This window comes from Hypanus sabinus, chromosome 4, assembly GCF_030144855.1.
Source record: "Hypanus sabinus isolate sHypSab1 chromosome 4, sHypSab1.hap1, whole genome shotgun sequence".
Lineage (NCBI taxonomy): Eukaryota > Metazoa > Chordata > Chondrichthyes > Myliobatiformes > Dasyatidae > Hypanus > Hypanus sabinus.
This window is the reverse complement of record NC_082709.1, coordinates 168357966-168371451: the sequence shown is the minus strand read 5'-3', so window position 1 is coordinate 168371451 and position 13486 is coordinate 168357966. Positions and strand designations below refer to the sequence as shown.

Here is a 13486-nt window from a genome sequence, read left to right as displayed (position 1 = left end):
TAGGTTAAAAACTTGTATAAATTTTATAAATTGTATTTGAAAGTTTTCTACTAATAGATATTGTTCCATTATTTTGTTCTGATGTTAGATAAAATAAGACCAATCTGTTTACCAAACTATGAACAAATATTTCCTACGGATTCAGAAAGCTGGGTTACTGGCTGGGGAGATGCAGAAGAAAGAGGTAAGAGATTGTTTTCATCATTTTTTGTAACAATGAGTTAGTCCCTTTACTGGTTGTGTTTACCCTGTAATGAAGACAGAATATATTGCTCATTCAATCCCTTTTTATTTTTACTTGGAGAACACTATATAAGCACCGTTTCCTTGGATGTTCGGTGGCTATTATTCATGAGCTTTCCTGCAGCTGTAGGCTGATAGTCTAAGAGAGCCTGACGTCAGCAACTTCTGGTCTTGCAGTGGGAGATAAGACTGCTTCACCCAAATGATCAATGTGCTTCTGGATTGCCTTGAATCCACGGTACCTTTCCGGACCTTCTCCACTGTGGGGGTTAATCTCGCCACCGGCAAGGAGCTCTTCAAAAGGTGATGACACAAGAATGCGGCATCCATCATCATGGACTCTCACCACCACCTCTTCTCATTTCCACCATCAGGAAGGAGGTACAGGAGCCTGAAGACTCACTCAGTGTCTAGGATCATCTTCTCTCCCTCTCCATCAAATTTCAGAACTGTCTATGAATGTTACCTCTCCATTTTACTCTTTTCACGCTGCTTTTTTAAAAATGTATGTCTTATTATTCCTGCCACTGCCTGTAAGGAGTTTGTACGTTCTCCCCATGACTGCATGGGTTTCCTCCCGGTGCTCTGGTTTTCTTCCACTGTCCTAAAACATACCGATTGGTAGTTTAATTCGTCATTGTAAATGATTAGGCTCATATTAAATCTGGGGATTGCTGGCCAGCTCAGCTCAAAGAGCCAGAAGGGCCTTATTCAGCACTGCATCTCAGTGAATAAATAAAATAACTTAGTAAGTCTTTATGTATTGCACTGTATTGCAGTCACACGTGTCAGTGATAATAAACCTGATTTTGGGTATTTTAATTAAACAATTTCAAGGTCCTGAAGGAATGTGCTGAGCAGAGTTTTCCAGCGCATTTTCAATCTGAGTCTCAGCCTGGAAAGGGTCCCGACTGTGAAAAACATGTGTGGTCCCAGTACCCAAGAAGGGCCAACTGAAAGTCTTGAATGACTTCTGTCCAGTGGCCCTGACCTCACATGTCATGAAGACCCTAGAGAGGCTGTTCCTGGCTCACCTCTGACCCCAGTCAGATCAACCCTCGATCCCTTGCAGTTTTCTTACCAGGAGCATGGTGGAGTCGATGATGGTGTCATTTACCTGCTGAACAGAGCCCACTCCCATTTGGATAAGCAGGGCAGCACTGTGAGGGTCAATAAAGTATCCATCTATCTATTTACTTTCCTTTGCTTACATCACCCGACTTGTGCAACTCACACCTCAGCCACTCATCCTGTGGTGATGATATCTCTTGGAAAATGCAAAACGCAAAAAGTTGTTCAGAAAAGTTCCTCACCACCTACTCCCAGCTAATCAAAACCAATTGAGATGATTTGACCTATGGGCTATTGATAAGTTACAGTATTTGCCTTCTCAGTTCCAACTCTGCTGTGATCAACTTTATTACAGCTCAGTACAAGGCCATTTGGCCCTGAGCATTCCAGCTCCCTGTAAAGACATTCAGGTAATGAAACATGTTAGCATTCATTTCGAGATGACTAAAATATAAAAGCAAGGCTTTATTCTGGGGTGATGCTAACAGGCTCAACATTGATGCCTATAAAGCACTTGTGAGGCCTCACTTGGAATATTATGAGCAGTTTATGAATGATATCAACATTGGTAGAGCTTAAACGACTATCAAGGAATACAACAGGATATACGCTCAGTGGCCACTTTATTATACTGGAGGTACCTAATAAAGTGGCCATTGCATGTTCATGGTCTTCTGCTGCTGTGATCAAGATTTGATGTGTTGAGCATTCAGATTTTCTTCTGCACATCACTGTTGGAACACATGAATATTTGAGTTATGGTCATCTTCCTGTTAGCTTAAACTGGTCTGTGTCTCTGTCTGTCTCAGAAAGAGAGACTATTCAAATACAAGGGCCTTCCCTTGGGAGCAGCAAGCAAGAGACCTTATACACAGACACCTTCTCTGGCTGGTGGACACCACTGAACAGTCACTGGCCTTCCTCATCCACCTTGATGTTTCAATCTTTCTCAATTGGTGAGATCAGTGAGAAATGAAAACAATCCAGGGCTTGTGCCTCTTCTCTAAGCTTCTAGGCCTCGAGGTCGCTCACCCCAAGAATCTTCTCAGAGGCAGCAAAGTGCCAGATTGTTCAATCAATCCTTAAACTGTACACCATAGGCACTAACAGTATCAGAAACCTATTTAAAATGGGGAAAAAAAAGATGGAAAAACACAATTGCCACCTACAAAACATTGCTTGTTAGTGCCATCTTGACTATGAACAGCAATTGAACCTCTTGGCCATGTCTGCATGCTTAAATGCATTGAGCTGCTGCCACATGACTGTCTGATTAGATATTTGTATTAACATGCAGGTGTATCTAATAAAGTGACCACTGAGTGTATGTCATGAAAGCTTGTTGCTTTGTGGCAACAGTATAGTGCAATACATGAGTAATTGCTGTAAGTGACAATAAGAAATATTTAACAATCAATGAGTGCAAAGATAGTGAGTCGTGTCTATAGACTGTTTGGAAATCTGAGGGCAGGCAGGAAGAAGATAGTTTGTTGAGTGTGTCTTCAGGCTCCCATGCATCCTTCCTGATGGTGGTAATGAGAAGAGGCTGTGCCCTGGGACCCTACTCACAGAAGCAAGGAATCCATTTTATTATACCACTCCAGTACTTTATCTCATATCCCTAAAGGATTCCTAGCATGGTTACCTTCAGCCGATCTTTAGGGCATTACAACTCAATTCAGAACATTTCCTTGTGTTAAAATTGTTTATTGTCATTCTTCAATACACAAGTGAAAAGGAAAACAAAATAATTATTACCTCAGATCCCACAATAAATATAAATATAAAATGTTCTATAAAACTCAATGAACAAGTAACCGTTAAACTCATGTACATATATGAAGTGCAGGTCCAGAGCCTTCGAAGGCTCCTCATACATTAACCCTTTCATTCTGAGGATCTAGGCCTGTCATTGCTGGACTTCAGAAGAATGAGGGAGGAATTGCATTGAAAACTAGTGAAAATTGATGAAAGCTAGTGAAAAGGGCCAGATAGAGGTCGGTTCCTATAGTTGGTGATTCTAGGGCCAAAGGACGTAGCTTCAGAATAGAAGGACATCTGTTTAGAACAGAGAAAAGGAGCTCTTTTTTTCGCTAGAGGTGAATATGTGGAATTCATTGCCACAGACAGTTGTTGAGGGCAAGTTATTGGGTATATTTAAAGCAGAGGTTGATAAATTCTTGATTATTAAGGGCATCGAATGTTACAAGGAGAAGGCAGAAGAATGGAGTTGAGGGATAATGGCCTAACTCTGCTCCTATGTCTTATATTCGTATGGAATCCTGTGATGTATGATACTATAAATAAAATCAATTTGACTTTCACAATTCTTGTGCTTATTTCATCAGGTACTCTCTCTGAAATCCTACGGAAGGTCAAAGTGCCTTTAATTAACAGTGAAGACTGTAGAAGCAAGTATTTTCCAGCCCTCTTGCCTCGTATGATTTGTGCTGGCTACCAGCAAGGCGGATTTGATGCATGTCAGGTATTATTAAAATTGGTGAACTTGGAGCGGACATCTCAGTCTCGACCATCAGTCTGGTCAGTTCTAAACATAAGCAGAGGGAATAGTACCAACCATAAGACCAGAATTAGACCATTCAGCCCATCGAGTCTGCTCCATCATATCATCATAACTGATCCATTTACCTCTCAACCCTATTCTCCAGCCTTCACCCTGTAATCTTTCTTGGCCTGACTTATCAAAAATATATCAACCTACTCCTTAAATGCACCCAATGATTTGGCCTCCACAGCCATCTAAGGCAACAAATTCCACAGATTCACCATTCTCTGGCTAAAGAAATTCCTTCTCATCTCCATTCTGAATGGATGTCCTTCTATTCTATGGTTCTGCCCTCTGGTCCTATACTTCCCCTCTACAGGAAACATCCTCTCCACATCCACTATCTAGGCCTTTCACCATTTGGTAGGTTTCAATGAGGTCACCTCCCATTCTTCTGAATTTTAGTGAGTACAGGCCCAGAGCCATCAAACACTTCTCACATGATAACCCTTGCATTCTGAATCATTTTGTGAACCTTGCTTGAACCCTCTCTAATGTCAGCACATCCCTTCTTAGATAAGGGGCCTAAACCTGCTCACAATTCTCCAAGTGACACCTCACCAATGCCCTGTAAAGCCTCAACATCACATCTTTGCTTTTATATTCTAGTCCTCACCAGTATATGTTGTGAAATTTGTTAACTTTGTGACAACAGTGCAAAGTAATACAGAATGCAGTGCATGACACGATAAGAGAAAAAAAGAAACCTGAATTATGGTAAGTACCAGTATATACCATATATTATGGTAAATATATATGTTCGTGGCCTAAGGTAGAATGAGATAAGTTATTAACTTCAAACTTTCTGCATAATCACTGCACGTGCATATAACGAGAGCTGTATAGCTCATCTCCTTCTACCTTAGGCCACAAACTTATCAATCACCCCTGCTGTGGACCACTTCTGGAGGTCCAAGATGCTCCCTCTTTCTACTTCTGAGCCCTTTGAGGACTGGTGTGTATTTTCTCGTCTTACCCTTTCTGAAGTCTACAATCAGTACTTTGGTCTTACTAATGTTGAGTGCAGGGTTGTTGCTGCAACACCACTCAACCAGCTGGTGTATCTTGCTCCTGTATGCCCTCTTGTCATCATCTAAGATTCTGCTAACAATGGTTGTATCATCAGCAGATTTATAGATGCCATTTGAACTGTGCCCAGCCACAAAGTCATGGGTGCACAGACAGTAGATCTGTGGAATAAGCACACATCTGAATTGCAGCAGTGTTGGTTGTTAATGAGGCAAAGATGTCACTTCCAAGCCACACAGATTGTGGGCTTCTGGTTAGGAAGTCGAGGATCCAATTGCAGAAGGAGGTACAGAGGGCCAGGTTCTTGAACTTTTCAATCAGAATTGTAAACATGTTCTCCCTGTGCTGATACAGATTTCCTTCAGCTTTCCACATTCCAATGACATGCCACTGTAAATTGCTCCTGTTTTTACAGGAAATGATAGAATCTTTTGGTGGTGTTGATGGGAATTGAGGGGTGTGGAATTAATACAATAGAATTGGTTCTGATGAAAGGTTTCAGCCTGAAATATTGTCTCTTTATTCCTTTCCATGGATGTTGCCTTTCCAGCTGAGTTCCTCCAGCATTTTGTGTTGTAAATCTGGAGTTCCAACAACTGCAGGAGTTCAAAGGCCCACTTTAACATCCGAGAAATGTATACAATATACATCCTGAAATGCTTTTTCTTCACAAACATCCAGGAAAATAGAGAAGTGCCCCAAAGAATGAACGACAGTTAAATGTTAGAACCCCAAAGTACCGCCCCAAGCTCCTCTCCCTCCCCACGCATAAGCGGCAGCTAGCAACAATCCTTTCTCCTCCCCCCCCCCCCCACCGGCAAAAAAAGCAATGGCGCCTTCCACTGAGCACTCAAGCATGAGCAAAGCAATAGCAAAGGCACAAACTTGCAGTTACCCAAAGATGTCGCATTTCACTCAGTCTACCACACACCTCAGGTTCTCTCTCTCCCTAATAAGGGAGAAGGAGGTGTCTCCATTTTCCCAGCGGGCGGGGAGACATAAGAAACAACTCACTAGTTTACGATGTTAAAAGTCTGTTACGTTGCTTTTTTTCAAGCTTTGTGCCAGAAGATCTCAGGCCTTTGGGCACACAGCAGATATCGCTACTCCCCCCGACGACACACAGGTCTTCTACCAACCCGCGATCCTCCCACCTCTAGAGCCCCAAGATCCTAGGCTTCCAAATCCAAGCCAGGCTCTTAGGCCGAGCCATTGGCATACCAAACAATAATGGCCGGTTATGAAACCCCGAGAATGGGTCCCACTCCTGCAAAGAACCGAAGTCAGCGTGTAACTCCGGGTCAGAGTCTTCAAAAGAACCCTGAAAGGGAAAAATTAAGATATTAAAGATGAGTATAGAGCTGTTTCTGAAGATGCGAGCAAAGGAATTGCCATTTAGCGCCATCATCACTCTGCTCCGCATGACAGTTCTTGTTTAGTATTGACGTAAATGCATGTTTGATGGTCAGCACAGGCTTGGTGGGCTGAAAGTCCTGCTTCCATGCTGTTTGATCTAATATTAGAAGTAGAAAGTAGATCATAGAAACCAAAGGACTGTTTGCGTCTATTGAATCTGGCAGACAAAAAAAGGGGGACTGATCAAGATTAAATCCACTTAACATCCCTTGACAATAACAAAAAAAAAATCTACAGTTGCTGGAAATGTAAAATAAAAAATGGAAAATGCTAGAAGTGCTCAGCAAGTCAGGCATTGTCTGTAGAAATGAAATCAATGTACCAGACTGTAAATCCTAAGTCAGCCTAGTTTAAAAGAAAGTGGCTGCTGTGACCATCTTTAGTTAGGAAGGTGACCAGAAGATTGTTCAAAAAGGAAGACAGAGCAGGGAATTGCCCAGTCAATTTAATATCTATTGTTGACAAGAATCTTTTCTTTTGCCCCTTGTGCTGTTGGGGTTTAGGACAGGAATGAAGGTCCTCCATCTTTGGTGGCATTCATGCCTTCCTTCATCTTGTCAGTTGCTTCCTCTTGGTGTACTGTCGGTCATGCAAGCCCTGGGTGGAGACTCAGGAATGCCGTCACACACAGATGCAGAAAAACCTCTCATTGCTGTTTCCGTAACAGTTTTGTGTTGCCAGTCAGGGTTGCTAGCCCTGAGCTGAACCCCACACCTGGAAGATTGGTGGTCCTCTCTTAGTCTGGCTTCTTCCCTTTGATCTTTTGGCATAGGTGACCCTACCATAAAGATCTGACTCCAACCTGCATAGATCTCCAGCTCACTGAGGCACCCAAACCCTTCAACGAGGTTGTGGTCCTCTTGGAGGATTGTTGGCAAGATGCTAGAACATTAATCAAAGAGGAAAAACAGATTATTTAGGATGTTAAAAGTAATGGAACCTAATCAAATGGTTTTATGAAAAGCAAATTATATTTGACTAATTTGTTTGAATTCATTGAGATGTGACAGGGAAAGTTGATGGTAAGGAACATATAGACGTGTATATAGATTTCCAAAAGGCACTTGACAAAGTGCTACACTAACATAAGATGTCACAAGTAAAAGCCCAAAGTACTGAAGGGAACCACATCAGCATGGATTGGAAACTGGCTGTCGTACAGAAAAAGAGATGGAATAAATGGATCTTTTTAGCAGAACAGATGCAACTGAAGAAGAACCCATGGATCAGTTCTTGGTTCTCAATTGTTTCCTGTTTACATTAATGACTGCTCTGAGTATTACGAACAATGTTTATTTACCCCTTTCTTTAGAGATAGAGCATGGAACAAGACTTTCTGGTCCAACAAGTCCTACTGCCCAGGAACCCAACTATTCACTCTAGCCTAATTGCAGCACAATTTACAATGGCTAATTAACCCACTAGCCAGTACATGTCTGGGTTGTGGGAGGTTACTGGAACAACTGGTGGATCGCCAAGCCTTCCTGGGGAGGACACGTCATCTCCTAACAGCCTGCACTGGAACTGCATTCTGATGGCACAAACTGTATCAGCATTCCACCAAACACTACACTATTGTGACACTCTTGTCCCCTTTCGGCTCATTACCTAAATGTAACCCTCTCACCGGGGCTTGTACACCACCTTGGCTCGACAGCTAACTCTGCTAACAGCCATGTGACTCAACGGTGAGAAGGCTGCCTTTCACAAGCAATATACATCTAGGGTCGATATGAAAGGAACCTCAAATTGACCAAATGCACGGTTATTGGTAGCCTAGAAATGACAGATTGTACACCAGCATAAAATTATCAAGGAAGTACATTTACCCTTGTGCTCCGCTCCGTAGCTCTTGCCAAACCAGACCACTGTCCTTCAGAAATCTCTTCCCACCCAACACTCTAGAACCTTCTCTACATCCCATGATCCTGATTGGCTGATACAACATGGCTCCTTATCTACAGCCAAAGCCAAAACAGTCTTACCAGCAGAACACATTGCTTTTGCAGAGAACTGCAAAATTAAAATACCTCATAACACAGCAGCAGAAATCATAAAGAGGGCATTACATAAGGAAGATTGTGCTGGCATTGGCAAGGATACAAGGGAGATTCATGAGAGTGATCCTGGGAGTGGAACGATTAATGTTTGAAGAGTGTTTGATGGCCCTATGACTGTACTCACTGGAGTTGAATGAGGGTAAGATTGAACCTATTGAATATTGAAAGGTCTAGATAGCGTAGCCATAGAGAGGATGTTTTCCATAGGTCCAGAGGGGCTTAAATGAGGAAGTAGAAGGGTTGGCTACTAAATTTGTGGATGACATGAAGGTTGGTGGAAGTGTCATAAGTTACAATGGGACATTAACAGACTGCAAGGCTCTGAGAAGTGGCAGATGGAGTTCAATCTGTAAGTGTGTGAAGAGATGTCCTTTGGAAGGCCATCCTAGAAGGCAGATAACAGGGTTAACAGAAATATTTATAGCAGTGTGGAGGAACAGAATGATCTTAGGGTCCACTTCCATAAATTCCTCAGTCGATGTGCAATTTAATAAGATAGGTAAGAAGGCGTGTGGTGCATTTGCCGTTACTAGTTGGGGGAAGCAGTGCAGTGTAAAGACATACAAATCCATAACTGACAAAATCAGAGTGCTGAATCAGAGGGACATTAGGACTGCGTGTGTCCTTGTTTCACTGGATGCAGTGATTCAGATCAACGGGTTTACTACACACCGTTAGGATAGATCTATAGAGTCTCTCAAAAGCAGAGGTGGAGGAGTATGCCTCATGATCAACTCTCTTGGTGCACAAGTGCCATCTTTTTTACCTACCACAGGAGTTCTCTGGGGTTATTCTGGTAGCAGATAACATTCCACCTCAGGCCAATGTCAAGCAGGCTTTAGATGATCTGAGTAATGGGATCAACATGCACGAAACAGCACACCATCGCTTTGGGAGATTTTAACCAGGCCAGACTGAAAATATCACTAAGCAACTATCATCAACAGATCACTTGCAATATCAGAGGAAACAACACACTGGACCATTGCTACATCACCATCAAGAATGTCTACTGTGCTATTCCACACCCTCACTTCAGGAAATCTGATCACCTGGCTGTACTTCTGCTCTCTGAGTCTAGGCAGAGACTGAAGACTCCAGCACCAGCAGCGAGGACCAAGGAGGTTGGACAAAGGAAGCACAGGAGCACCTACAGGACTGCTTTGAACCGGTGGACTGGACTGTATTCAGGGATTCATCTTTGAATCTGGATGAGAATGCTGCAGTTGTTACCAACTTCATTAAAACCTGTGTGGATTAGTGTGTGCCCACAAAGACTTACCGTGCATTCCCGAACCAAGAGCTACGTCATCTGCTGAAGCCTGGATCTATGGCATTCAAGTCTGGCAACCCAGGCCTGTACCAGAAGACCAGGTATGATTTGTGGAGGGCTATTTCAAGGGCAAAGAGATAATTTTGAATGAAGTTGGAGGCGATATCAGAGGAACGGCAACTCTGGCAGGGTTTGCAAGACATTACTTCTTACAAAACAGAACCCAATAGTATGAATGGCAGCGATGCTTCACTACCAGATGAACTCTATGCCCGCTGTGAAAGGGAGAACACAACTACAGCTGTGAAGATCCCTGCTGCACCCGATGACCCTGTGATCTCCATCTCAGAGGCCGATGTTAGACTGTCTTGAAAGGGAGTGAACCCTTGTAAGGCAGAAGGTCCTTACGGGGTACCTGGTAAGGTTCTGAAAATCTGTGCCAACCAACTAGCGGGAGTAATCAAGGACATTTTCAACCTCTTACTGCTATGGGCAGAAGTTTCCACTTGCTTCAAAAAGGCAGCAATTTTACCAGTGCCTGAGTAGAAAAATATGGACTGCCATAATGGCTATTGCCCGGTACCACTCACATCTACAGTGATAAAATGCTTTGAGAGGTTGGTCATCACTGGACTGAACTCCTGCCTCAGCAAGGACTGGACCCATTGCAATTTGCCTATCACCACAATAGGTCAATGGCAGACACAATCTCAATGATTCTCCACTTGGCTTTAAACCACCTAGACAACATAAACACCTACGTCAAGATGCTGTTCATCGACTATAGCTCAGCATTTAATACCATCATTCCCCCAATCCTGATTGAGAAGTTGCAGAACCTGGGGCTCTGTACCTCCCTCTGCAATTGGATCCTCAACTTCCTAACCGGAAGACCACAGTTTGTGCAGATTGATGGTAACATATCCTCTTCACTGATGATCAACACTGTCACACCTCAGGGATGTGTCCTTAGCCCACTGCTCTACTCTCTATATGCATATGTACTGTGCGGCTGGGCATAGCTCAAATACCATCTATAAATTTGCTGACATACAACCATTGTTGGCAGAATCCCAGGTGGTGGCAAGAGGGCATACAGGATTGAGATATGCCAACTAGTGGAGTGGTGCCGCAGCAGCAACCTGGCACTCAGCGTCAGTAAGACGAAAGAGCTGATTGTGGACTTCAGGAAGGGTAAGATGAAGGAATACATACCAATCCTCATAGAGGGAACAGAAGAGGAGAGAGTGAGCAGCTTCAAGTTCCTGGGTGTCAACATCTCAGAGGATCTAACCTGGTCCCAACATATCGATGTAGTCATACAGAAGGCAAGACAGCGGCTATACTTTATTAGGAGTTTGAAGAGATTTGGCACATCAACAAAAACACTCAAAAATTTCTATAGTTGTACCGTGGACAGCATTCTGACAGGCTGCATCACTGTCTGGTATAGAGAGGCTACTAAACAGGACCGAAAGAAGCTGCAGAAGGTTGTAAATTTAGTCAGCTTCATCTTGGGCACTCGCCTACAAAGTACCCAGGACATCTTCAGGGAGCGGTGCCTCAGAAAGGCAGCATCCATTATTTAAGACCTCCAGCACCCAGGGCATGCCCTTTTCTCACTGTTACCATCAGGTAGGAGATACAGAAGCCTGAGGGCACACACTCAGCGATTCAGGAACAGCTTCTTCCCCTCTGCCATCTGATTCCTAAATGGACATTGAAGCTTTGGACACTACCTCACTTTTTTAATGTACAGTATTTCTGTTTTTGCACATTTTTATATCTATTCAATATATGTAATTGATTTACTTGTTTATTATTGTTTTATTTTATTTATTATTATTTTTTCTCTGCTAGATTATAGATTGCATTGAACTGCTGCTGCTAAGTCACATCACATGACAGTGATCACGTGTCCTGACAAATGGTCTCAGCCCGAAATGTCAACAGTGCTTCTTCCTATAGATACTGTACTGTCTGGCCTGCTGCTTTCCACCAGCATTTTGTATGTGTTGTTCAGTGATAATAAACCTGATTCTGATTCTGAAATAACTTGAGCTGTTGATGGACAATGGAGATGTTTGATTGTGGATAGGAGGAAGCTGTTCCTGAATCATTGAGTGTGGGTCTTCAGGCTCCAGCACCACCTCCCTATATTCCACCCATTCATAATCTACCTCCATTTAGGTAAGGGGAGCCTAGCAGAGTAATATTTACTCAGATCAGTAAGCAACGTCCCCCAATTATCATCATTCTGCTTCTGTCCACTGAGCCACATTTGAATCCAGTTTACCACTTTCCATTGGGCCTAGAGGTTTTTAACTTCCTGGTCCATTTGCCAACGGAAGCTTTGCTAAACATTTTTGTAATTACCTGTAGGCCAAAGATACTCCTTGACATCCTCCCACATATTTAAATAGTAGCATTAACATTTCAAGAATAGAGTAAACCTCATTTAGGAAGGAGAATGGTGCCCTCCAATGGAGCAGGGAACAAAACTGGGAGTTAAATGCCACAGATATAAATTCCCTCTTCATAACTTTGGAAATGATTTTAATTAATCCTAGAATCTGGAGGATCTCATAGAACCTATTGAACATTGCAAGACCTAGATAGAGTGGATGCAGAGAGGAAGTTTCCTATACTGGATGAGGCTAAGACCAGAGGGTGCTGCCTCAGAGTAGAGAAATGTCCATTTGGAACAGAGATGAAGAGGAATTTCTTTAGCCAGATGGTGATGAATCTGTAGAATTCACTGTGATAGATGGGTAAGGGGGCCAAGTCATTAGGGTTTATTTAAAGCAGAGTTTGCTAGAGACTTGATTAGTCAGGGCATGAAATATTATGGGGAGAAGGCAGGAGAATGGAGCTGAGGGAAATGATAAATCAGCCATGATGAAATGATGGAGCAGACTCAATGGGCCAAATGACCTAAATCTGCTCCTGCATATGTCTAATGGTCTTAGAAATAAGCAGTGGGGTGAAGAGCCATTTGGCTAATCACATAGCAGCAGGTAAATCTTTTCAGACTTTCTAGAGTCCTCTCGGTTTCAGAATATCAAATGTTCATGCAGCTGCTTTTGAGATGTACTGAGTGTCTCTCCCTTCATCACTGGAGGAGTCCGAAGACTCCAAATAGAAGGATGTCCCTTCAGAAAGGAGATGAGGAATTTCTTTTGCCAGAGGGTGGTGAATCTGTGTAACTTATTGCTACAGATGGCTGTGAAGACCAAGTCACTGGGTATATTTAAAGTGGAGGTTGATAGGTGCTTGATTTGGAAGGGCATCAAAGATTATGGGGAGAAGGCAGGAGAGTGGGGTTGAAAGGGATAATAAATTAGCCTTGTTTGAATGGTGAAGCAGGTTTAGTGGGCTGAATGGCCTAATTCTACTCCTATGTCTTATGGTTATGGCTTATGGACTACTAAAACCTTATACACCTCCAACAAACTCCTGTTAGCTGCCGCTGCAAAGAACAGAGAGCCAGCCAAGCATAAATAATCCATTGTGCCATTGTCATATGATGTAGGTGATCATGGTGACCATGATTGTTCTTGGCATACTTTTCTTCAGAAATGGTTTGCCATTGCCTCGCTCTAAGTAATGTCTTTACAAGACAGATGACCCCAGCCATTACCAGTCCTCTTCAGAGAGTGTCTGCCTGGTGTCAGTGGTCACATAACCAGGACGAGATATGCACCAGCTGCTCATATGACCATCCACCACCTGCTCCCATGGCTTCACATGACTATGATCTGGGGGCTAAGCTTGTGCTACACCTTGCCCAAGGTCAACCTGCAGACTAGCAAAGGGAAGGAGCACCTT

General features: G+C 43.0%; 1 protein-coding gene across 1 annotated transcript in view; it reads left to right on the top strand.

Annotated features, from left to right (window-relative positions):
- The window catches only part of LOC132393469 (transmembrane protease serine 2-like), a 68326-nt gene that overhangs the window by 46542 nt on the left and 8298 nt on the right, over positions 1 to 13486 (top strand). Inside the window, exons 6-7 of the mRNA XM_059968743.1 lie at positions 89 to 184; positions 3663 to 3799. Of these exons, the coding sequence (XP_059824726.1) occupies positions 89 to 184; positions 3663 to 3799 (233 nt within the window). The remainder of the gene's footprint in view (positions 1 to 88; positions 185 to 3662; positions 3800 to 13486) is intronic.